Genomic DNA, 25178 nt, shown 5'->3' with positions numbered 1-25178 from the left:
AAGATATAAACATGTATGTACTTAAATAATTACAATTACTTGCAGGAAAGATAAAATATTCAGCGCCCCTAAAAAAATATTACACGATATCACCAAAAGGATTAATACAACAAAATATCATGACATTAACTATAGAAATCTTCTCACCCCACCTATACATCAAAAGGGAAAACAATCATACACTCATAGTAATCACTACCTAAGACCCACAAATTACCTAGGGCGAAGTTATATCCTCAAAAGGGTCACTTTCGTTTCCCGAGGAATCTCATTCCTTGTTAGACAAAGTCATCTCTCCCCGGATATCTCTTTATCGCAGGCACCCCGATAGAAAACGGTCTCGAATGGCGTGAGATCCTCATCAACGATAAAATCTCCCACATCCTCATAGACTTTGATAGTCGTATCATCACAAAAGGTAGATCTAATGGCCCTTCTATTAGCTTCATGCCTAAAGAAGTACTGCACAAATCGTAATGGGTTGTCTGGCTGCTCAAATCCCAAGTAGGCGAGATAGGTGATAACATGGTTAATGTCGCACCGAGGAGTACGCTCGAAAGGAATGTGATACGTAGTGTGTGCCTCTATGGTAATTGATGGTATTTAAGGCTCATCTAACAACAAAAAGTAGTGTCAGATGTAACCAAAGTACGCGTGGAGGCACGCCTCTTCCTCCACCGTATAATAGTAGTGGTATCTACTGATCCATGTGAACATCCTCCGTGGATGCTCCATGACCTGCCCATGAAAAGTTGTTGGTTGTACGGGTGAGTTCTTTGCTCTTCAAACACCACAAACAACAAATAAAACCATAGTATATAATCTACTTAACCACTGTGTGTAGTTGTCTATGCAAAAATCACTCTCATGTCCTAAGTGCATAACTATCCCACTTTTTTCAGAATAGGGCCCAACCATTGCCACCAAGTCTCTCAGGTCATGGTGGTCTTACATTTTTATGTGGATGACAGTTGGGAGTGATCATTGCATACAAATACATTGTACATTGATCGCCATCATCGCATAGCAAAGTGAGGTTGGTGAACTTCCCCATGCCAAATAAGTACACTAAATGTCGAGTAGTCACCACTCGCTAATTTCACTAGGTCTTGTGAATCTCTCTACCCACTACACCGCAATGTATCCTTATTCATCAACCACTTTCTCAACGCAACCTCACCATTTATAGATGGCATAGAACCTTTGGTTCCTTAATCTTCCTTTGGTCCTCTCACTTGTTTCCATCGCGTCATGTGCGTAGCCCTCATGTTGCGTACAACAAACATAATCAAACTTTCACACCACAAGAAATTGAGTCGAGGATCAAACATACATACTACTCTCAAGAAATCAATATGAATCTCTCAAGTAATAAAAAGAACATGTCTAATCGCGAACAACATAATGACTAAAATACAATAATCTAGAAATTATAACAGACAATTTGCTGAGGGTCAGACACCCCCGAACCCAACCCACAGTGCGTACAAAAAAGATAATCAATATATATATATATCACACATTTTACCAGACTAGTGTTACCCACAATTATATTTGTGGGTATTTTAATAAATCCATACAATTGAGTATTTTAATACACTTGCTAATGTTACCCACAATTATCATTTTACCAAAAAAATAAATAAAAGAAAGGATAATTACTTTCCTTTTGATATTCTAACAACTTAATTTTCTTACATTGATATTATAAAGTTTTTATACATAGGTTTTTTTAGATAAGTTTTTCTATAATTATGTATAAGAAAAGAAAATAAAAAAATTAAATAATCTTTTGTAAGTTAAAATTAGTTTATACATAAATAAAAATTAACTTTTTTGAAAAAAACTTAATTGAACTTGTGTATAGAACAATTTTAACTTATAAGATATTTTTTTTTCATTTTTTTTCTTGTTCTATTCTATGAACACTTATTAAAAAAATGAACTCACATAAAGTAATAATAATCTAAAATTACATAACGCTAAAAGCTACACCAAAAATAATATTTTTTTACAATATAAATATATTTTTATAGTCATTAATTATATTTGAGTCAATTCTAAAGCAAATAAAGTATGATTGATGTGAAAGAAAATTTTTTATATAATATTTTTGAGATGATTTATATAATATTTATTACATATGCAAAATTAGAACTCAAATCTAGAAAACGATTAGTAAACCAAAATAACCTTCTGTCAATTAATTCAACTATAATTTTTTTATTACTATATAAATGGGAGTATGTTTTAATTAAATTTAATTATTTAAAGAAAAATAAGTAATATTTATGCACCTACTGTGTAAGATAATAATAAATATAATAAATTATTCATTAAAAATGAATAAATAAAGGATCTTAATGCTAAATGAAAAACAGTTATAGCAAAAAAATAAAAAAAAATAAAGAAGAACTCATAATTTCAGAAATAAATATTCATTCAAACAAAACAATTTATACATTATCATCAAATTATAAATAGCATTTGAATTATTTTAAAATAATTATATTAAAAATTAATAAACTTATTATATATAATAGGTTATAATGAGAAGACTATGTAAAATTACACTATAAATATATAATTTTCTTCCTCAAAAAATATACATTTGATTTTGAATTTAATAGTTAAGTATAAACAATGACAAATTATCATAGAGTATACAACTGTGCCTTATAGTACTTATATAATGTAAGTGGGAAAAAAATAAATATTATTTTATTTTTATTCTTGTAAATTTATTTTTAGTCTTTATAAAATATATTTATCTTGTTTTTCGTTTTTAAAATACTTAATATAATACCTTAAAGAGTAAAAAATATTTTAAGGATGAAAAAATAAAATAAATATATCTTGTAAAGATTTAAATGAATTTTTTTATAAAAAAGTAAATTACAGAACCGAAAAAAACATAGCGGAAGACCGAGACAATTTAATTACAGCTTGAGGTCACTTGTCACTGTTGTGTAATAGTTTTAGAAGTTGTGCGGTAAATCATAACTCATCATCTCTCATCACTCCTATGTAGTATGCATCTTTCTTTCATTCTACCTCACTCGTAGTAATAAGAATTTTCTTCATCTTTATTCTGCTTTCGCAATCCTCTATCCCTCCCCTCGGGCCCCACCTCCTCCCTCATCCAACGGCTCAGATCTCTCCGCTGGATTGTGCTAGGGTTTACCCAAACCCGCCACCATCATCAATTTCATCATCTCTCTTACCTATTAATCCCTCTCACTCCTCCTTTCCCCATTCCTTTTCTCAGCGCAGTATCTACTGCTCTCCCTCTCCCTCCAAACTTTCCTTCATTCTCACGCGCCGCCGTGGTTTCCGCCGGCGGCTACTCCCTATCCACCGCGCATCCATCCCGCTTCCCTCTCCTCGCTTTTCTCTCACAAAACAAAAAAAATTAAAAATTTCTCCGAAGACTGTGTATTATCGTTATCGTTCACTGAGTTAGGTTTTGCTGTTCTTCCTAGGGTTTTATTGTGTCCAATAACAAGAGGAGGGGGAAGAGAAACAAAACAAAAAAAAAAAAGAATAAAAGGCAAAAATTAGGGATTTTTTTTGGGAAAAAAAAGAGAAATTTAAGTTATCGTTGTTGTAGTTGTTGTTTGGTTGAGATGGCTCAGGTTCAGGTTCCGCCTCAGAATGCGATGCCAGGTCCCAACGGTGGTGGTGGTGCCGGTGGTGCTGGAAACCAGTTCGTAACGACGTCGCTTTACGTCGGAGATCTCGACCCGAACGTCACGGACGCGCAGCTCTATGACTTGTTCAACCAATTGGGGCAAGTCGTGTCCGTTAGGGTTTGCAGGGATTTGACCAGCCGGAGATCGCTCGGTTATGGTTATGTCAACTTTAGCAACCCGCAAGACGGTTAGTTTTTGAAATAAGAAAATGTTTTTGTGCTTTGTTCATGTTATTGCTCAGTGTGAGCGTTGGAAATTTGGATTTTTTCTTTTTGCTTTATCTTTTCTTGTATTGATTATTTGATTTGATAATGAAATTGGTTTGCCTAATCTTGTTTCTGAGTGAATGAATTGGTTTTGGTACTTTATTCATATGTGCATTATGGACCAAAGTTTTAACTTATAAGAATTGTGGCCGCATGAGTCAGATTTGTTTGCAATTTCCGGCGGCACTATCAGGGAACACGACGACCAATTTAAAACCTTGTGTTAGACACTATTTTTTTTTATTAATTTAATTTGTGGTTTAACTCGTATCTGTGTTGGTGTTAATTCTCTGGGGAAATGTTCATTCCAGTTATTGCTTTCTGTGTACAGCTTTGTTTTGGCGTAACCTAATGAATAGAGACAAAACTGAACCGTGAAAGCAGCTGGAGAATTTATTTAGTCTACTTGCTATACAAATATGTGCTGGTCTCGTTTATCTCAATTAATGTGTTTTGCCTTTAATTTCTTTTATTGCATGGGCTGCTCAAGAAGTAAGTCAGTTATTTTGAGGTTGTTTTGTAATTTTTTTGGTGGTAAGATTTATTGCTTCATAAATGTTGGTCATGCCTGTTGCGAACAGCTGTGTTAAGCCTACTGAAAGGTGCAGTGGCAATTGAATTTTATTTTATTTGTGAAGTACAACACAAATTTCTTTGCATGCTTTTTTTGACAGGGAAATGAAACTTCGCATGCTATGTCACAGAGCTAATCTTTCTGTAGTATCTTGTTTTTACTTTTGAGTCATTAAGAGGGAAAGTGACTATGCTTTTTCAATCTAAAAATCAGACAAAAGATATTTGCACCACTCTATGAATTTTAATATAACACTGACATTTTCCATGTGTGAAGGGGTACATATTGGGAAGCATGGGTTGTAGTAGCTAATGTAATAATTGCTGTATAAATCCTGTGGTAGCTACAACTTCTTCAGTTGGCAATTGTTATGCAACTATCAGGAATCTGAAGCCAGTTTGATTGTACTAGAAATTTAGTCTTGCAAATTCTATTTTCCAGGATGTGTTAGTGTATCTGACATACAGAAAACATACTTGCACTCTAGCAACCTAATTCATATTGATTGGATATTTTAGAGAGCTAGAATAGTTTCTAGTTATTGTAAATTAAAGTTAATGGATTTGCAAAATGATGGATTTTGAATTTCTCTTCTATTTGTCTTTTGATACTAATTTTTTTTGAGTTTTAGTCTCGTTGTTGAGCATTGCCTTTTGATTCATGCTTGGAATGATGGTCTTTTTAATTAACTAAATCCTGTAGAGTTATCCCAGACATTTAGTAATCTGCTTCTAGAATTTGTAGTCAACCTCTGGTGTTTGGTAGGCATTCTGTTGATTGGGTAATATACATGCAATTTTCTTAGAAATTGGTCTTTTGATGACTCTGTTGATGAACAATAAGATGGGTTTATCATCATTTTAAATTTAATACACCAGATGAATGATTAAAATATTCTGAGGTGGTTTGTGTTCTTATTATACTCCCTCGTGTTATTGGCTGAATGGCCATGACCATTCTACATCAGTGTGTTTTCCCAATTTATCACTGATCATGAAAATTCATGATTTGGTCTTCAATTATCTTATTAGCTTTTGTTCCCATAGACTTGATCTTCTTTTACAGGTCCTCATAGTTTTCTATGCTTGACTAATACTTTCTACTATGCTGTTGATGTTGTGATAACCATAAATTTTTCCCCCCATCTTTATTATAGATTATTTTCTTGCTGTTTCTAACATATATGCTGCCTGTTTACAGCTGCTAGAGCATTGGATGTTCTGAACTTCACTCCTCTCAATAACAGGCCCATCCGTATTATGTATTCGCATCGTGATCCCAGTATCCGTAAAAGTGGACAAGGAAATATATTTATTAAGGTATGAATGCCTTGGTTCTTCCTGATTGTCTGGTAATGGAAGGATTTCTGCTAAGCTTCTATATTGCATGTCCTAGTTGGCCCTGACTTCTCCGTTTTTTTTTTAATTGTGGATTACAGAATTTGGATAGGGCAATTGACCACAAGGCATTGCATGATACCTTTTCTACATTTGGAAATATCCTTTCGTGCAAGGTAGCTACGGATTCATCTGGGCAATCAAAAGGCTATGGCTTTGTTCAATTTGATAATGAGGAATCTGCCCAAAAAGCTATAGAGAAGCTGAATGGTATGCTGTTGAATGATAAACAAGTGTACGTGGGACCCTTCCTTCGCAAGCAAGAGAGAGAAAGTGCTGCTGACAAGGCAAAATTCAACAATGTTTTTGTGAAGAATCTATCAGAATCAACCACCGATGATGAGTTGAAGAACACTTTTGGTGAATTTGGAACTATTACTAGTGCTGTAGTAATGAGGGATGGGGATGGGAAATCAAAGTGTTTTGGATTTGTGAATTTTGAGAATGCTGATGATGCTGCTAGGGCTGTTGAGGCTCTCAATGGCAAAAATTTTGATGACAAAGAATGGTATGTTGGAAAAGCTCAGAAGAAATCTGAAAGGGAGAATGAATTGAAACAACGATTTGAGCAGAGCATGAAAGAAGCTGCTGATAAATATCAAGGCGCAAACTTGTATGTAAAAAATTTAGATGATAGCATTGGTGATGAAAAACTTAAGGAGCTGTTCTCCCCTTTTGGTACCATTACCTCTTGCAAGGTATGTAGTGTAATTGACTTGACCCTAAATGTTCGTTTGCTATATACTCTATTCTATATATTATGTGCTTTTCACTTGAAAGGTTATGAGAGACCCAAATGGCTTAAGTCGTGGATCGGGTTTTGTTGCATTCTCGACTCCCGAGGAGGCATCTAGAGCAGTAAGTTGTAGGATATTTTCTTTGTGAAAGTAATACTTGGCCTTTTTAGTTTGAAGGTGACTTTTTTTTCTTTTGTTTTATTTTTTGGTAGCTCCTGGAGATGAATGGCAAAATGGTGGTAAGCAAACCTCTGTATGTGACTCTAGCCCAAAGGAAAGAAGATAGGAGAGCTAGACTGCAGGTATGTCTTATTTTAAATGCCGAGCTCTTTTTAACTTTATCTCTGTTGGTGGAATTATGTATTACCAATGCAGGATTAAATCTTTGCAGTCGTCTTTTCAAGCTCATGCATGCACAAGCAATTTAATGCCATTTCTTTCCATTATCTTAAGATATGATGATTGTAATTGGAGCTGAATATGGGTTGTTTGAATAATTGTTTACATGTTTTCTATGTCTATTATATTTCCTAGTACAAATTCTGGTTATATGAGATCAATAACATGGGCTATATTGTTGCTGTGTTTTGCAAATCATCATAAATGCAATTATGATTAGTTTTGCATTGTATTTGGTTATTGAATCTCAGTGACTGTAAAAATATTTCTATGCTGTACTAAATTTTTTATGCAGGCTCAGTTTGCTCAAATGCGACCTGTTGGAATGCCACCATCTGTTGGTCCTCGTGTGCCAATGTATCCCCCAGGTGGTCCAGGTATTGGTCAACAATTATTTTATAGCCAAGGCCCTCCTGCTATCATTCCTTCCCAGGTAATCTCTTCTACTCTGTCTATACTTAGACTTCAATCAGTGCAATCTTGAATGGTGCTTGATGTTATTCCTCTGATTTTGCTCCATGGAGTAATTTCCTAATCATTCTCCTTTCTGTCCATGAAATTTTTTTCTCAGCCTGGATTTGGCTATCAACAACAACTTATGCCTGGTATGAGGCCAGGTGCAGCTCCTGTGCCGAATTTTTTCGTGCCAATGGTTCAGCAGGGACAACAGGGACAGCGTCCCGGTGGAAGGCGTCCAGGTGCAGTTCAGCAGTCCCAGCAGCCAGTTCCTATGATGCCACAGCAGGTTCATGCAATTCTTTGTTCATATTTTTGTGGATCATCTATCTTGTTTAGAACATTGACCTGAAATTTTTTGGATTGACAGATGCTTCCTAGGGGACGTGTCTATCGTTATCCTCCTGGTAGGGGTATTCCTGATGTTCCTATACCTGGGGTTGCTGGAGGTATGTTTTCTGTTCCATATGATGTGGGTGGGATGCCGCTGCGTGATGCATCAATCTCCCAGCAAATACCTGTTGGGGCTCTGGCAACGGCTCTGGCTAATGCTTCTCCAGAGCAGCAAAGGACGGTAGGCTTTTCACTTCCCCTAATTTTACCAAGTTAAACTTAAATCATTGCTGTAAAGTTTGGATGTGCCCCAGCATCATTTACTGCCTTTTAGTATTTGTAACTATTTTTTGTTGGTTGTATATTTGTAGATGCTGGGTGAGAATCTCTACCCCCTTGTGGAACAGTTAGAGCCTGATAATGCTGCCAAAGTGACAGGCATGCTTCTTGAGATGGACCAGACTGAAGTTCTGCATTTGCTTGAGTCGCCAGAAGCCCTGAAAGCAAAGGTGGCTGAGGCAATGGACGTCCTAAGGAATGTTGCTCAGCAGCAGGCTGGCGGTACTGCTGATCAGCTGGCTTCCTTATCTCTTAATGACAACCTTGTTTCTTAAGGTTTATATTTTGGAGTTTACTTAGTGATGGTGGATTGTTATTTTCTGCACTGGCTTTGATACAGATTTCAGGTTGAGTTTGTTTCGTTATCTCTTAATGACAACCTTGTTTCTTAAGGTTTATATTTTGGAGTTTACGTAGTGATGATGGATTGTTATTTTCTGCACTGGCTTTGATACAGTTTTCAGGTTGAGTTTGTTTCGTTAGATTAGACACTTTTGGTATGTTATGGACCACCACCTTTTGGTTGAAGGATACTTCAGCACTGATTTTAATTATGCCTTGCATTTTGGTACATGGAAATCATTTGTTGACTTATCTATGATTACATGAGTTTGATTTGCATAAATAATGGGTTACCTATGATAAGTGATCCAGTGTTTAGCGGGGACGTGATCCTCGTCTCATGTACTTGAGTCGTGATGGATATATTGATCAATTTTTGCCCCTTGTCTTGATAGGCCAGGGACAAATTCTTGTGGCACTTGTTTTGCTTCCTCTTTTAATTAAAAAAAAAAACTTTATTGGAATATTTCGGTGTTAGAGATGACATCATTATCTAGAATGTATGTGGTGGAAAATAGGTGCTCCCATAAAATAGAAGATCATTTGGAGTAACTTGTAATAGTAAAAGCTGGGCAGTTATGACGTTTCACGCACTAATTGTCAGTAAAGAGATGCCGCGCGGGTAATGTCATCCGTTTCAAGTTGCATGGAAAAGTGTGTAGCTTTGCAAAATGTTTTCGCCATAAATGTTCAAATTATTTGTGAAAGCAATTTTTATATAAAAAATAAGTCAAGCAAGCAAAATATAGGCAAGGTAGTTTGTGTGGGGTATAGCTCCTGCCTTCTTGGTTGGCCACTGTTATACTTAAAAGCTAATAAAATTTTAGTATGTTGGAAATTTCACATCACGTTTTAATTTTTAGGATGTGGTTTATATATATCGAGAATTTTATTTGGTGTTATTTGGTTTCAAAATGCAAAATGAAATTTATGGTATGTGTAACTCATCTGTGAAGAGGGTGAAGCCTGTTTGGGGGTAGTTGTATCTTTTTATTTTTGGTTTTAAAATATAATTTTTAAAACAAGATGTGTTTGATAAAAATGAAGGTGGAATGACTTTTAAATCAATTTTGAATCACTTTTATACTCATTTTCAAAATGAAGAAAAAAACATGTTTTGTAAATTTGGTTTAGTTTTAAAAATACACATTTCTCACACAATGACACTCTTTGGTGTCATTCGCCACCCTTGTACCACCAACATTATTATCATCGTCATCATTGTTATCATTGTAGTATAATACCGACATCATTAACATTGTTACCATCACTACTTTTGTTACTGCCATCACAATCATCACCAACATTGTCACAGTCACCACCATCATCATCAATGTTGTTGCTATCACCACTAAAATCACGAACACCATTTGAGTTTATTTGAAATTAATCATTTTAAAAATTGATTTAATTTTTTAAACTAAAACCAAAAATTGGTTGTTATTTAAAAAAAAAATTGAAATTCAAAACTAAAAATCATCCTAAGTAAGAATTTTGAAACTGGTTTAAAAATTTTATTTAGTATTATTTGGTTTGAAAATGAAAATGAAATTTACGGTATGTGTAACTCATTTCTCTTTGCTTCCCTGATTCATGGAAGGAATTTTCATTAGTTTTAGTTTTCACTATGCATTGCCTAGTTCAATAAACATCTGTGAAAAGGGTGTTGAAAAGTTTCAGTCTTATTAATTAGTAAGGTGTGATTTATATACTTAAGGGAAATTTTACTTACATTCATTTTGAGATTAAATCTAACATTTGAGAAATATTAAGGCCTCTTATTTTCTAAATGATGTTATGAGATTTGTTTGAACAAGTTAATTTTTTTTTTGCTCAGCAAAAATAATTATATATATATATATATATATATATATATATATATATATATATATATATATATATATATATATATATATATATATATATATATAAAGAGTACCAGAGGTACTGAAAATACATAATGAAAATAGGTACATAGCTGGTTCCAAAAGTTAGCCTAACAACTTATATTAGGGACCAGTTGAACCCAATACAAGGATTGCAAATGTCTTGCACCTATTATATTAATCCTTGCAGCTGCCATCCTTTCCTAATTACCCAAAAGAATCTCTCAATTGAGTGGACCAATGGTTAAAGTGCACTTCAAAGTTTTTTTCCATAACTTTAAGCCAAGACCAGATTAGGAGTACTGCATCATCCAGCACTTTACTTTCGTTGAAAGTTTGGTTTTCAAAAATTATTCCATTTCTGTGCTGCCATATGGTCCATGTTAAAGCTACCCACTAGCACTTTCATCTTGTAGCTTTAATTCCATTAGCAGTCCCACTGTTGTGTTGCAAGAAATGATCCTTGGGATTTTGAGGGAAAACACCCACTGTATTCACCCAGGATAGTGACTCCCACCACAAGGGGAGGGTTTTGCTGCAATTGAAGAATAAGTGGGCTGCATCCTCCTCCAAAGTGTTGCACAATGGACACATCGAGTCATTTATGTCTACTTGTCTCCTTCTCAAGTTCACCATCGTTGGTAATCGGTCTCTAATGAGCCTCTATACAAACACTGCCACTTTAGGTGGGATCTTAAGTTTCCACAATACCTCAAAAGCCCCATCATCATTTTCCCCCCTTGTTGCTTTCGACAGTAGGTTATACGCAGATTTTGTTGAATAATTCCTAGTCGGATCAGCCTTTCATACCCATGAATATGCTTCATTATGGTGTATTGTTAGCTGTGCTATTTCCTCTATAAATTCTGCAGTCATTGCAACTTCATTATCAAATAAGGTTCTCCTCCAGCTAAAGTTCCATTCCCAACCTGCATCATTATGGCTCCCCATGAGGCTGATGGTTTGCTGTTGTTGCTTTGAGATTTGGTACAGATTAGGATATTTTGTCATTAGTGGTCTGTCTTCATCTGTCCAATTGTTCTCCCAAAATCTGATCTTGTCTCCCTGTCCCACCCTCCATTCTATTTGGTTTTTGAGTGCACTTGTCTCATGCTGTTGATTGAGCAACATAAGATCCTTCCACCAATGAGAATGATATTTGCTTCGTCTTTCATCATCTAGGGATCTCCACCCATTATACTTTGACAACAATATTTTGGTCCACATTTTCCCGTTATGCTGAAATAATTCCCATCTCCATTTTCCAAGTAGTGTTGTATTGAACGTTCGTAGATCTTTTATGCTTAATCCCTCTTTATCTTTTGGGAGGCATACTTTCTCCCAATTGACCCACGCTATTTTCCTTTGCTCTGTTCCTCCGCCCCATAGAAATCTGCGCTGAATGTTGATCAGCTTCTCTACTATTTTGTTAGGTACCCTGAAAAATGAAAAAGAAGTAAATTGGAAGCGCTGTTAGGACTGCATTAATTATAGTGACTCTCCCTCCAAAATAAATGTATCTTTGTTTCCATCTAGCTAGTTTTGTCTCACACTTCCTAATGATAGGATCCCATATCTCACTAAGTCTTGGATTTGCCCCAATTGGGATACCGAGATAGGAAAAAGACATGGACAACCTGATGCAATTAAGGACCTCAGCAACCTCCTTCCACCATTGGTCAGATTTGTAGATTTCCCCAAAGCGGCTTTTTGCAAAATTGATTTTGAGTCCTGATGTTAATTCAAAGCATCTGAGAATTGTTTTTATAGCCTTCACATTTTCCATTGTGGCCTCCCTGAAGAAAATGGTATCATCAGCATATTGTAAAATGCTAACTGGCTCCTTATTTTTCCCCATTAGGAAGCAGTTAAACCTCTTTTTGTCCATAGCTTCTCTCATAAGACCTGTTAGACCTTCTGCAGCAATGTTAAATAGCAAGGGCGTTAGGGGATCCCCTTACCGGAGGCCTCTTTGCGGAGTAAATTGATTAGTGGGGCTTCCATTAACCAAAACAACATTGATGCTGAATGAAGATAGCCCCTAATCCATTATATCCATTTGGGACAAAATCCCAATCTCCTTATCATATATGTTAGGAACTCCTTTGAGACAGAGTCGTAGGCCTTTTCATAGTCTACTTTAAACACTAAGCAAGGTTTTTTGCACCCTTTTGCCTCCTCCACTACTTCGTTAGCTATCAGTACACCGTGCAACAGATGCCTTCCCTTTATGAATGCGGTTTGTCTCTCATCTATGATGTCCGTCAACACCTTTTTCAATTTGTTTGCTAGGATCTCGGCCACTATCTTATAAACACAGCCTATTAGTGGTTTGTATTCATTAAGAGATTGTGGGTCTTTCACTTTGGGGATTAGGGCAATAAACGAAGCATTGCATCCCTTTGGGAAGATACCGTTGACATGAAATTCATCAAGGAATCGGGTGATATCGGGTTTTAGTAACTCCCAAAAAAACTTTATGAACTTGAAATTTAAACCATCAGGTCTTGGGCTTTTCTCACTTCTGCAATCACATACAGCTAACTCTATTTCCTCCTCATGGAAACATGCTACCAGCAAATCATTTTGTTGCTATCCAATACCTTTGAATCTGGTCCCGTTAATTTCTGGTCTTCCATAATCAGGCTCATTGAATCTGGACTGGAAGAAATTATGAATTTCCTCCTTCACTCTGGTTGGATCTTCGACTCGTGATCCCTCAATAAGCACCCCTTTGACTGCATTGTTCCTGCGGTTAGAGTTCATGAGCATGTGAAAGTATCTTGAATTGCAGTCCCCCTCTCTAATCCATTTTGTTCTTGCCTTTTGTCTTAACATGGACTCGTGTGATTGGGCAGCAGTCCACAGATCCTCCTATAGCTTTTTACGGGCTTTCAATTCTTGGGAGGACAATTGTTTGTCATTGCTGCTAGTTTTTAGCTTGTTTAGTCCAGACTCGATCTGTTGTACCTTCTTAAATGTGTTTCCAAACTGTTTTTTGTTCCACAACTTCATTTTCCCCTTGAGTGTCTTGATCTTTTCTTTCAGCGAATATCCCCCCCCCCAACCACTTGGTTGTGTGTTTGTCCAGCTCTCCTTGACTAATCTTTGAAATGTCTTATCTTTTAGCCAGCAGTCTAGAACCCTAAAGGGTTTGGGTCCCCAATCCACATTTTTAGCTTTAAGCAGGATGTGGCAATGATATGAGAAATTTCTGTCCAAAATGAACTATGTGCTTCCAGGCCACTTAGACAGCCACTCATCTGTCTAATTTGCTCTTTGCAGCCCCATTTGGTCTGAACCATGTAAATTTTCTCCCTATACATGGTGCTTCTTCTACTTCTAAGTCTGCTAACGAGTCATTGAACTCTATGATATTATTGAGATCCCCCTCCCTCTGAGTCACACTCACTCTCTCAGATGGATGTCTAATGTTGTTAAAATCGCTCAGAATACACCAAAGACCACAAGGTTCAAGGTTCTTAAGCTGCCTGATAGATTCCCATAGTGCACGCTTACTAACAACATCACATGGTGCATATACGTTCACAATAAATATTTTCTACATCTCTTGAGTCCACACACCCTCTAATAGAATGAAGCCCCTATCAGTAACCCTTCTTTCCACTTTAAATATCTGCTTCTTCCATATGCATAACAATCCACCAGTTGTATTTATCGGAGGCTGTATTTCCCAACTCAGTTTAGATTCCCCCCTCAAAGCTTGACACATGCCTGTTCTTTCTTGGTCTCCTGTATGCACAACATATCAGCTTGGTATTTTTTTTTTACCAATCTTCTGATTGCTGCCCACTTCACTCCTTTCCCTAACCCTCTGACGTTATAAGATATGATATTCATGATGGGTTGGTTCTCTTTCCCAGTACTGCTGCCTCCTTCCTATCTCTGGTCTCCATTGATGAAATTTTTTCAATAATTTTTTATTGTTCTGTCCCACATGACATCCCCAGTTCTTTTGCCAATTCCCATTGAGCTATTGCTTCCTCCAGCAGATTAGGGCTACTTTGGTTCCTACTATGTAGTGTCTTCCTCTGTTCTAGATGTGACTTGAAATCCATTGGGCCTGCATTCGTGTAGACTTTGTAGCCTTCATCGATGTTATCTGCTATTTTTAGTTATACTGGTGGTTGTTGTTGCTGGTGAGTAATTGTTGTATTTTCAGGTACTGTTTCTTTGCTGCTTATTTAGGCCTCCTTCTTTCTGCACCCTCTTACCTTTGAGTACACCTTCCAGGTAGTTCCTATTTCCGCCTGCTGCTGTTGATAGTTATGCAATCCCAGTGTAAGTCTTCTACATTTGTATGTATAATTTTATCCTATCCGAATTTTTTATAAGATCATATATTTAGATTGAACTCAATCTAATTTAGTCTCAATAATGTGACCAGACTAGGTTGACTTGTTGATATGCCAATCTGTAACATTATGTAGAGCTAAAATGTGGAATAAAAAACATAAATTAAAATAATTATCATATATATTTCAAAATAAATAATATTTATATAACTAGTATGCTATATAATTAAATCAATAAATTTTATAATTAGAATATAATAATAATAAAATTATTTTTATTAAAGGATATAGAATTCCAAGTTAGATTGATATGGGGTACTTTGGGTTAGAAGAACCACATGATAGTAATTAGTGATTGACACATAATTATTAAAAAAAAAAAATTAGAGCACTAGGACAGGTTGATGTGTCTCAAAGTATCTCTTAAATCATTTTTCAAAATATTAATTTATAGGTTTAATTGAAAATTTTATCAACCAATTTTTATCATTTTATAAATTTTATCATCTAATTTGTTTTTTTTGTTTTTTTACACATTTTACCATCGGTGACTTATCACAAAAAAAATTATTTTATTATCAATGTGATGATAAAATACGCAAAAAAATAAAAATTTAAGTGATAAAATTTATAAAATAACAAAAAATTTGATGTGAAAATTCATGAAAAAAAAACTGGATGGTAAATTCTTTTGCAAAAATTACTACAAGTCATAAACACTCATTTTATTTTTTTTCTCTTTTGTCCTAGGTTAGAGACCATAAGTCTGACTCATGAGTCTTCTCTAACCTACTACTAAGTCAAAGATTGATTTTACTTGCGATACATGGATGTTTGTCGTTAGTTTAAGAAAATTTTGTATTAAGAGAGAAAATCAAATACAATTTTTTTCATTAAATAGATTGTTCTTTCAATGTGGACACTACCATTTTGTTTAAAAATTATTGCAGAATTTAGCAAAAAATTAAAATACTAATTAGTAGGATGTGTTATTTATGGAAATTATAAGAGAACGGTTATCCACCGATTATCGCCCGATTAAAAGACGGGTGTGAATTTTCTATTTGTACCAATAAGCATTTTCTCAGGCTAAAAACCAGTAATATATGCAATACGTTGAACTTTTGGAAAGTGCCACATAACAGTAATTAGTGGGTGATATTTAGTCATGTGCCTACATAAAACATATGAAAACTAATTACATCTTAAGTAGGATACATAAGTATATAATCCTCAATTATTAAAAGTTCTCACGTTATTAAAAATAAAAGATCCCAAAGGAACTTTTCAATTTATAAATACTGCTTTTTTTTTGCGTTTAGTATTTTTAGTGAGATCTGCAAAACAGGTTAAACTTCTGGATTTACTTAAATTAGGTAGCCTGTATATTCGCTAACATTAGGTAGCTAATTTTTTGGGGTGGTTATAAGGAGCAAGATGCCCTAAAACATAGAGTAACTCCTAAACAACAAAGTGTTAAAAGAATAAGCTAAAAATGCAAAGGCAGCGAGCACATTGGACTGGAAGTACGAGGTTTTCATCCTTAAGCCAAACTTGGCGTAGCTATCAGCTACAGAATTGGCTTCTATCTAAAAATGGTTACAGCTGATATCTAAGACACTTTTCCACTAATTGGCCAACCAATCGATTTACTATTCCCTTTTATAGTTTATCCCAAGCTAATTGTTGTCCATGAATAAGTGGCTAACAATTCTGCATGACCCTTGATTAGTAGATTACAAGAGAAAGCTCCAATAAATTATCCTCTTAATTCCTGATAATTTCAAAATTAGGTAAGGTAATTGAAGATGTTTCGAATTCAGAGCTTCATTTTATAAATCTAAGATGTTTCGAATTCAGAGCTTTATAAATTCGAAATGCTTATTACATTTTTTAAATACGTATATGCTTGCAAGATATCAAAATCAGTCAATAAGGAAATCTTATACCCAGTTGAACTAATCAAACTATGAACCTAGTCTCATCGGTTTAATTTCTAGTGCAGTTTTTAAAATGTTGCATTCAAGAGTTAACTTGGGGAACATTGTACTGGCTCGGTCAATACTCATCTATCTACATACTCATTCCTAGTGCAAGAAATTACATTCCAAAGACTACTTAACCGTATGAACATGATGCATTTGAAGTTAAGCGCACCGAATCAATCACATTACTGATTAATAAATAATTACCATAACAATTAACTACTATAACTATGTTATTTAAGTATATCTCAGACAGACGATCAAGACCAGCTTCCCTATTTCACAAAGAATTTCTTTGAAAAAAAAATGCGCTATCAACAATTTTATTTTCCTCCTATTAGCTAAATTTTAAACGACACGCACAAAATGTTTAACGTTAACTATAAGCACAGGTGTGTCATGACGAGGTATTATAACTAACCCAACACAAGTGTAGAGTATACATCAGTGATTCATGAACCATGTCAGCACGAGGCTTCACAACCTACACAGTGGCCTTCCTCCCTGAAAATACAATTCAGCCCACCTGTTGATTTACGTGCCTCAACCGTAGTCCAACATCTGCTTCGTGATCTTGTTGGTTTAAACCTGTACCTAGTAAAATAGCTTCCTGCTCCCCTGTAGAAGTTTCTGCTACATTTGCTTTCTCAGCATGTTCTCCAAAGTTATGCAACCTCCGGCCAATCAGATACCGGTCATCGCGTATTGAATTATGGAGATTTGTGAACCAGACATGGAATCTCTTGGCACAGAAGCACACAAAACTGAAAGAGAGGCATCCCAACCATGCAAACCGATAGACGGCAGAATTTATTACCAAGGGATACCCAAGCACTGGAAATACACCTTTGGCCAAAACGTAGGGTACACACAATGCTGTCAACAGCTTCATTATGATCGGAAGTACAATTTCCCGAAGGACCCAAAGACCTTGCAGCCTGGAGAAACCATCCTCTCTCACTCGCTCAAATTTGACTCGCCAACTTTCATCCACCAGCGGCATCATGTGGTCCAACATAACCTAATGAAAGAACCAAGTCAACAATCTCAAATATATAACCAACCTTGGGGAGACAGGTAACCATTTACAAATGGGACGTATACAATAAATTTGACAGATATGGGAGGGGGAGACCAAAAAAGAGACAAGTCAAATTATTAGTTGGGTATGAAAAGATTTCAACATTTTTTCAAGGTAGATAATTCTTCGTCAACTGAATGTAAATTGATCATCTGAAACTTTTAGATGGCAAAGAAATTAAGTTGTAGTTCATCAACTAATTCTGCAGGTAAAACACTTTCCTCTAATTACAATTCCAAGAAACAAAGCAGGTAAAACTCACCAAGTGTTTCCCCTCTAATAAAACTCTCATTATCCAATTATATTCATTCTTACCAACCTACAATATACCATAATTCAGTATTAACAGCCCTTGACAATACCCTTTGATGCTTTTTCTTAAAAAAAATTCCAACCAGAAAAAATGAAGAACGATGCCATATATGGCAAAAAAATTGTAGATTAGAACCACCAGGCTTTACCCCAAAACGGTGTTAGCTACATGGATAAAACGTTTCATTGGGATTATGTAGGGCTATTTAATGATTTGAAGCCAACATTTATATAACCAGTCCCAACTCCCAAGCCCAGGTTACAAGGAGGTTTAAGTTAGGTTGTCAGCAACTTACATAAAACATTGTTAGTCTTTAGAAAAAAGATAGATGAAAAAAATAAAAATAAAGGAACAACAATGTAAAGTCTTATACCATTGAGTGAGGTAGGCTACATGAATCACATAATGCCATTGTTATGAATAAAAAAAAAAAGAAACATCCCAGAAATTTGATATTATCAAGGAATTTGTTTTATTGATTCTGATGTAGCAGAATACATTTACTAGAACTAAAGTGCAGCAGAGGACCAGATTTTTTTTTAAAGCAAAAAGGAGGTTTGCCACATCACATCACTCATAATCTATTCACACACCTTGAGTATTAGATAAGCTTATAAAAGTTTTCCACAAAAAAAATAAAGCCAATAAAAGAAACTGACAGAAAATGCTGATAATAAGGGAAACAAACTCACCAATCTAGTCCATATCTTGAGAAATATAAGGCCTAATGCCCAGTCTTGATAAAGGAGGAATACTGGACTTTCATCCACTGGAACTCTCATTGGCACAATGACCAAAAGCTCAAAGAGAAGCCCAATAAGCACTGGGATAACAAATATCTGTGACCAAAAAAAGATGGATTAATCACTTAAAAGCAAATACAGATCTATGCAAAATCAAAGGGTCAGCCTTGGTAACATGATCAGCAAGAGGAATCATCCTTACCCATATAGACAGAAGTGCAGAACTCTTCACAAGAATGCCACACCACTTCCATAATTGGCCAAACAAAACCGAAGATCTCCTTTTTCTTATTTGCTCAATTGAGTATCTAACTCCAGCAACAGCAGTCCAGATCACATAGCTTCCAATGATAAATGCATACAGATCTGTGAAAAGAAGTAAGGTTATAAACACATTATAAAGCCCAGTGACTTGAAAGCTAGTTCAATCAATTACATACCATTGCATTTAATCCCATGAGTTATGGGAAGGCGAGGAATAGAATTGAAAAGTGCCCGCCCAAGTGAAATTGGTACAACTATCAGAGCAGAGTTGAAGACAAGGAGAGTCATCCAAGCAATCACCAGTAAAAGCACAATGCGAAGCACGAAGGCATAACTGCTATAGTCACAGAAAAACATTTTATTAGATGGTGACAGTAACTAACAATAGCTAAAACATGCATCTGCAAAGAAACTGATGGCTCTAGCAAACTTTTTCATGCATTGCGTTAACCCAAAAATCATGAAACGAAAGACTCAGTCATGCCTTCATCTTCCCACATATCTACTCACAAAAATGTAATATAACTAAATAAATAGATAGAGGGCAATATAAGATAATTCATAAATGATAGTTGTAGGATTTCAATTTGCAAGGAACTCACTCCGAGTCAGACTGCTCATCATTATCATAATCCTCTCCAGCATTCATTTCTCCCACTGTGTTAATGGCCCTGTTCAAATCATCGCCTGCAAATGGCACCATACCCTGATCTTGCACTCCAGCTTGTACTACTTGTAGCCTTTCCTGCCTAGCTGGCTCCCCATTTCCATTTTCTTGATTACCACTCTCATCGGGTCTAGGCAGTAAGAAATCAGTCAAACCAAGTGCCCAACCAACAGCAGTAAACCAATAGCGAAGTAGGGATTTAATAGTTGTTCTCAATTTAAAATGCTCAATTGCAAATGGGATACAAATCTGAAAGAGCAGCATGTCAGCTGGAATTTCAGTGAATGGATCAGATACCCTGCAAAAACATGCATATTAATGTGACACACAATCCATGGCAACTACTAAAATTGATTAAGGGGTAAGCTTACGATATGTCAAGTGGGAAAATCGAAGGTGCCATCCGCATGGCAAGTTTGACAGGCATGAATACCAGCATCACAATCAGACTCCCATAAACTGCAACAGATAACAGAACCCTGCGAGCATGTTTGTGCACAGGATCATCTATCAGATCACGGAATGGATTGTAGTTTGGATCAGCAGGGTCCCGAAGAAAGTATAAAACTCCATTACGTAAAACCTGCCATTGGAAACAAACAAACCATGTGAAACAGTGGATAACAATATAATCAGAGCTTTACAAATCATATCACGTGACAAGAAGTTACCCCTCTAAGAAGGCTGACAAATATGCTAATTAGTAGCATGTACACAATACCAACAACCCAATGAACCAATGAGCTTGCTAAAGGGGATGCAGAGAAGAACTGAACTCTGTGAACCATTGTCTTCCCAAACATCTGAATGGTACAAACATCGAGCCACCATCCACACATCAAAGGAAATACCCCCAGTTCAATGACTAAAAGGAAAGCAACCTTAACCATGGTCATCAAATGCCTCATCGCAGCCAAAAACTGCCTGAAGAGAGATGGAATTGTCTCTGCTATAGAAGCAAAGCCATATAACCTTCCCATGGTCAAAGGCTCACCCTTTGTGTAACGAATTAAAGCAACAATTCCAAAGTAGCAGAAAATTAGAGTCAATATAAAAACATATCCAATAGCTAGAGTGGTAACATCAGAAAGCCTTGAAGTTCCAATTGACCCTCCTTTCAAGATAACAGCTGAAGCAGAAGTTATGTTTGACATTTCACTAGCATTTGCTTTCAGCATTTCAGCAACATGACCAATTGATCCACTTTCTTGAGTTTCAGATGACATGTTTTTAACAGCTGTTAATGCATTCTTCAAAGTAATATTTGCTAGAGAAAGAGATGTGTCTGCAAGTGGGGCCACAGCTGACAACAAAGGGCCACTAGCAGTTGAGAAGAACCAGGATAGATAATGGAGTATGATACGGCCCAATGAAAATGGCACAAAGATTACAACACCAAGGAAAATCATATTGCTTGCCAGCACCTGCATAGAGAAAAAAGCATTTAGTTCTAAATAAGAAATGTGATAAATAGAAAATTCGTTTCTCCAAAGAATAAAACAGAGATTTTTAACAAAATTAATTAGAAAAGGTCATAATTTTCAAAAATAAGAATTTGTTGTGTCAATAATAATATTGCCCCTAAACATCGGAAAATCATCGCCCAGAGAAATATATTCATGTTTCAGTAAAAGATAATACAATTTATACTAAAAAGAAAGAGTTAGATGAATAGAATGACTAACTAACATAGGAAAAATAATCATAATAAGTGAAGTACTCATGCTTTGGTTAATGAGCAAAACTCATCCCACAATCAGTTGAGGTTCATGCAATTACAAGTTCCTAATTGAAGTTTTATAAGCAAAAGTACTTAATACTTATAATTTTATCTAAGATAGACATTAAAATTTCATCAGCTTAGGTTATATGAAATCTTTCCATCCACATGGAATGACAGAAGTTAATATCAGGAGTAAATCTCATCCATTACCCCAAAGAAGCACACTAAGAAGACAAGTCTCGATACACAACATAAATAATACTTTTGGTAAACACTTATCAAGTAATGGAATTTAGTATTTTATGAAAATTAATTAAATGAGAAGTTATTAAACAAATGAGCTACGCCTATGCTGTTTTAGCTTTTCAAAAGGCTTCCCACATCAAGTTCAAATTCAATAAAACGATGCTGATAGACTTACAGTAAATGCATTTTCAACCAAATGAAAAACTGGACCCTGCATGCCAACAAGTTCATCAAAGGGAACATCTTCTGCTCCATCAGCATCATCCAGACCATCGAACATCTGCTCGACATGTGCCTCAAGTCGTGCTGCTTGCATCTCCCACCTTGCAGCAACATTTTCAGCATTTCTTCTAATTACTTGACCTGCCCCAGCAATTCCTTGCACTCCACCAGCATCTTCACCATTCCCCTCACCATTGTTGATGTTACGATTAACTTGTCCAGGAGGCCTTCTAGCAATTCGAGCACCATTTCTGTCCACTTCATCTTCTCTATCAGCATCCTGTCCCCCAATTTCTCGCAAATGCCTAAAGTAATCTCTCAAAGAAGTGGCCCCGAGAAAAATGAAGACAATGCTCGCAGAAAGTAGGAAACCATGGAGGCAATCAGTCAGAATAATTGCTGTCGATAAATGGCTTAAGAATAACCTCTGGGCTTCACCTAAACTCCTCACAAAAGCTAATCGCCAAATCCAGAATGTTATGAAAGGTATAATTAAGAGCCACACAGATAGCACAAAACTCAAGCGCAAAAAGAATTGAAGAACATGGCAAGCTTTCATTGCCATTCCAACCACAAACTCTTGAAAAGGTAACCTCGCTGGGGCATTCTCAGCATAAACTGGAGAGAAGGAGAATGCATGCTTGCAGACCTGCAGCACATATGAAGCACATTTAGAAAAAATAAAAGGCTCTAACAAAAAAAAAGGAAGACATCAAATACAAAAAAACGAGGCAGCAGTACATCTGGGAGGGTTTATCTGACCTTTGACATATTAGGTGTAGGTGCAAAGCAAAACCTACTATTGAACATAGGATATGCATAACTTTTAAAACATACCTACTGTATCAGTATGCTTAGAAGTCTAACGCATAATTACACGTTTCCATTTAGCTCTTGCAAGACCAAGAGTGATTCATTTTCTTCTCTTTTTGATTATGCTGTGAAGTTCAAATTTTTATTATCTTCCTAACAATATTGAGCTGCTTCAGAAAATTGCTGTGCCTCAGCAACTCACTCTTAGTTTTCAACTACAAAGATTTACACACAAACGGGAATAACACATTTCCATCCTTAGCCGTTCAATATTTTAACACGAAGAGACAGCACCTGCTTTTGTTTCCACTTTCCATCATTCTCAGCAACAAAATTAGGAAATTTCTGAAACTTTATCTTCATCACTAGACAACTTATCCTATCCTATCCTATCCTAGCACAAGTTCCGGTAAGACCCTGCTTCATTAATCAAACAAAAGCAGCACAAGACACACGCCCCGTTATGATAAAAATAACTATTAACACATCCATTTACACAAGATTAAGATCACAAATCCAACAAAAACTCAAAAACACATTAATTTACGTCGAACACCGTCGAAAAAATAGGGCGGAAAAAAGAGAGGGTGTAACCTCGCATTGGCGCGCGTTGCTGTGATTAAGCCACTGAAGGAGACAATCCTGATGCACGAATTTGATGCTCCCGCTGCACGCGCACGGATACCGGAGCGGATTCTCGGCGTCACCGGGATTCCGGCAAATTCGGCACACGTCCTCTTCTTCCTCCTCCTCATCGTCGAACTTCGACGGCGCCGGAGCTGGTGCCGGCGACGGCGCCGACGCGGTGGATTCGATCTCCTTTTTCTTCGCGCCGCGCGGCGAAGAGGCAGAGGAGGAGGATGAGGAGGAAGGGGAAGACGATGAGGACGACGGAGAATTCGCGAGAGTATCGGCGGCGGCGGAGGGGCTTCCGTCGAGGGAAGGCGGTGGCTCGTGAGCGATCTCCATGGCGGTGTGGACCGAACCGGCCGGGGACCGAGTCGGTGGCGAGTCAGAGCGGGTCAGGGAGCGAGTCGGTGGGGGGCGGAAAGAGGAAGAATGGGGAGAGAGAAATTAAAAAGAGCGAAGAGACGAGAGAAAATGGAGTGATCAGAGATTTTGGCGTGGGGATTTAGGGGTTTTCCCGAGAATGCCCTCGTTCGGTGGTTTATATTATTACGCGAATGTGTTGGGGTTCGGTGACGTATATGGTCATGTGGGTTTTGGGTCACGTGGCACCGTGTCATTTGTGCGTCCCTGATTTATGGTCATGTTCTACGTGGAAAAAAAAAACTGAAAATCAAATATTGAAAAGAGGAACCAACAACTGCTTTTAATCAACTGATCAAAGTTTAAATTGTGATAGGAAAAAATATTTACTTGAGTATCCGATGGAAACTATGGTCAGAAAAAAAATTAGAAAAAATATGTAATTTTACGTATTTTAATATAAATATTTTTTATTTTTATTTTTTAATCAATATCCTAAAATATTAGTTAACATTTACATGTTAAAAATCCATCCTATTATATTAGATTTTGTTAATGTCATTAAAATTATGTTTTTACTTTAAGTTTATTTTCTTTGGATAAAGACGAATATTGAATATTCTCTTTGTTTTTTGTTTACAAGATATAGTTTGATTAAATTATATCTATTAAAAAATTAATTGATTTAGGAATTAATATTAAATTTATCTTTAATTATAATATTTTTTCAAATTTATTGTTAATATTAATGAAAATTTATTTATCTTCTTCAATCTTGATAGGAGAAAAAAATGATAATTCAAAGTAGTATTTGGTTATAGATTTAAATAAATAAGATTATTTTAATAAAAAAATAAATTAGCTACAAAAGAAATAAAATAAAGTCTTATAATAAGAGATAAAAAATTTAATGACTATATCTTATAAATAAAAAGAAAAAGTAAATCTTAACTAAATAATCTAAATATATTATTATTATTATTATGGGAAAAAGAAAATCCTTACATAATTGTTTTTTCTTGTTCTTTTTTAAATAAAAAAGTATAATAAAAGTTATGGGTAGTTTGTGAAGAAAGTTACATCATGAATGAATAAATAATAATTTATGAATGTGGTTATAAAAATAAAATAAATATAAAAATATGTATATTAAAATACCACATTTTCTTTATATATATATATATAGATTAAAGAACAATAAATACAAAAATTCATGATACATCTGTTAATGTTAACTCTAGTCTCGTTATTGTGTAAAATAAAAATAAAAACTCCAGTCTCGCTGTAAACTGCTCCTCAATATCGTACATAATCGGCGGTGCATTTACGCACAACTGCAACTGTTGATAAATTCACGCGTCAGGTACAGAAATTAGTTTGAAGTGCCAACACTC

At 35.8% G+C, this 25178-nt stretch overlaps 2 protein-coding genes across 4 annotated transcripts; one reads left to right on the top strand and one right to left on the bottom strand.

The window, feature by feature from the left end:
* The first annotated feature begins 3266 nt into the window (after positions 1-3266).
* On the top strand, positions 3267-8795 carry LOC114419718 (polyadenylate-binding protein 2-like). 2 transcript variants are annotated; one of them, XM_028385485.1, is made up of 10 exons: positions 3627-3879; positions 5733-5851; positions 5971-6627; positions 6710-6787; positions 6879-6968; positions 7361-7498; positions 7637-7810; positions 7892-8095; positions 8226-8484; positions 8602-8795. In XM_028385485.1, the coding sequence occupies exons 1-9, from the start codon at positions 3627-3629 to the stop codon at positions 8466-8468; spliced, it is 1956 nt and encodes a 651-aa protein (XP_028241286.1). In that variant the 3' UTR covers positions 8469-8484; positions 8602-8795. The 2 variants fall into 2 exon arrangements, with proteins under 2 accessions (XP_028241285.1, XP_028241286.1); XM_028385484.1 differs by having other exon boundaries at positions 3267-3879; positions 8226-8772.
* An 8082-nt stretch (positions 8796-16877) lies between these two features.
* On the bottom strand, positions 16878-23939 carry LOC114419717 (probable E3 ubiquitin ligase SUD1). Of its 2 annotated transcripts, none has more exons than XM_028385481.1 (9): positions 23389-23939; positions 21935-22630; positions 20462-21214; positions 20162-20373; positions 19726-20088; positions 19300-19460; positions 19062-19225; positions 18809-18955; positions 16878-17743 (listed from the first exon to the last, which is right to left on the bottom strand). In XM_028385481.1, exons 1-9 carry the CDS (start codon positions 23761-23763, stop codon positions 17240-17242), a joined length of 3375 nt encoding a protein of 1124 aa, XP_028241282.1. In that variant the 5' UTR covers positions 23764-23939; the 3' UTR covers positions 16878-17239. The 2 variants fall into 2 exon arrangements, with proteins under 2 accessions (XP_028241282.1, XP_028241283.1); XM_028385482.1 differs by having other exon boundaries at positions 19300-19457.
* Positions 23940-25178: the final 1239 nt, after the last annotated feature.

This window comes from Glycine soja, chromosome 7, assembly GCF_004193775.1.
Source record: "Glycine soja cultivar W05 chromosome 7, ASM419377v2, whole genome shotgun sequence".
NCBI classification, from domain to species: Eukaryota; Viridiplantae; Streptophyta; class Magnoliopsida; order Fabales; family Fabaceae; genus Glycine; species Glycine soja.
Note: the sequence above shows the minus strand (reverse complement) of the source record. Positions and strands in the feature narration are given on the sequence as shown.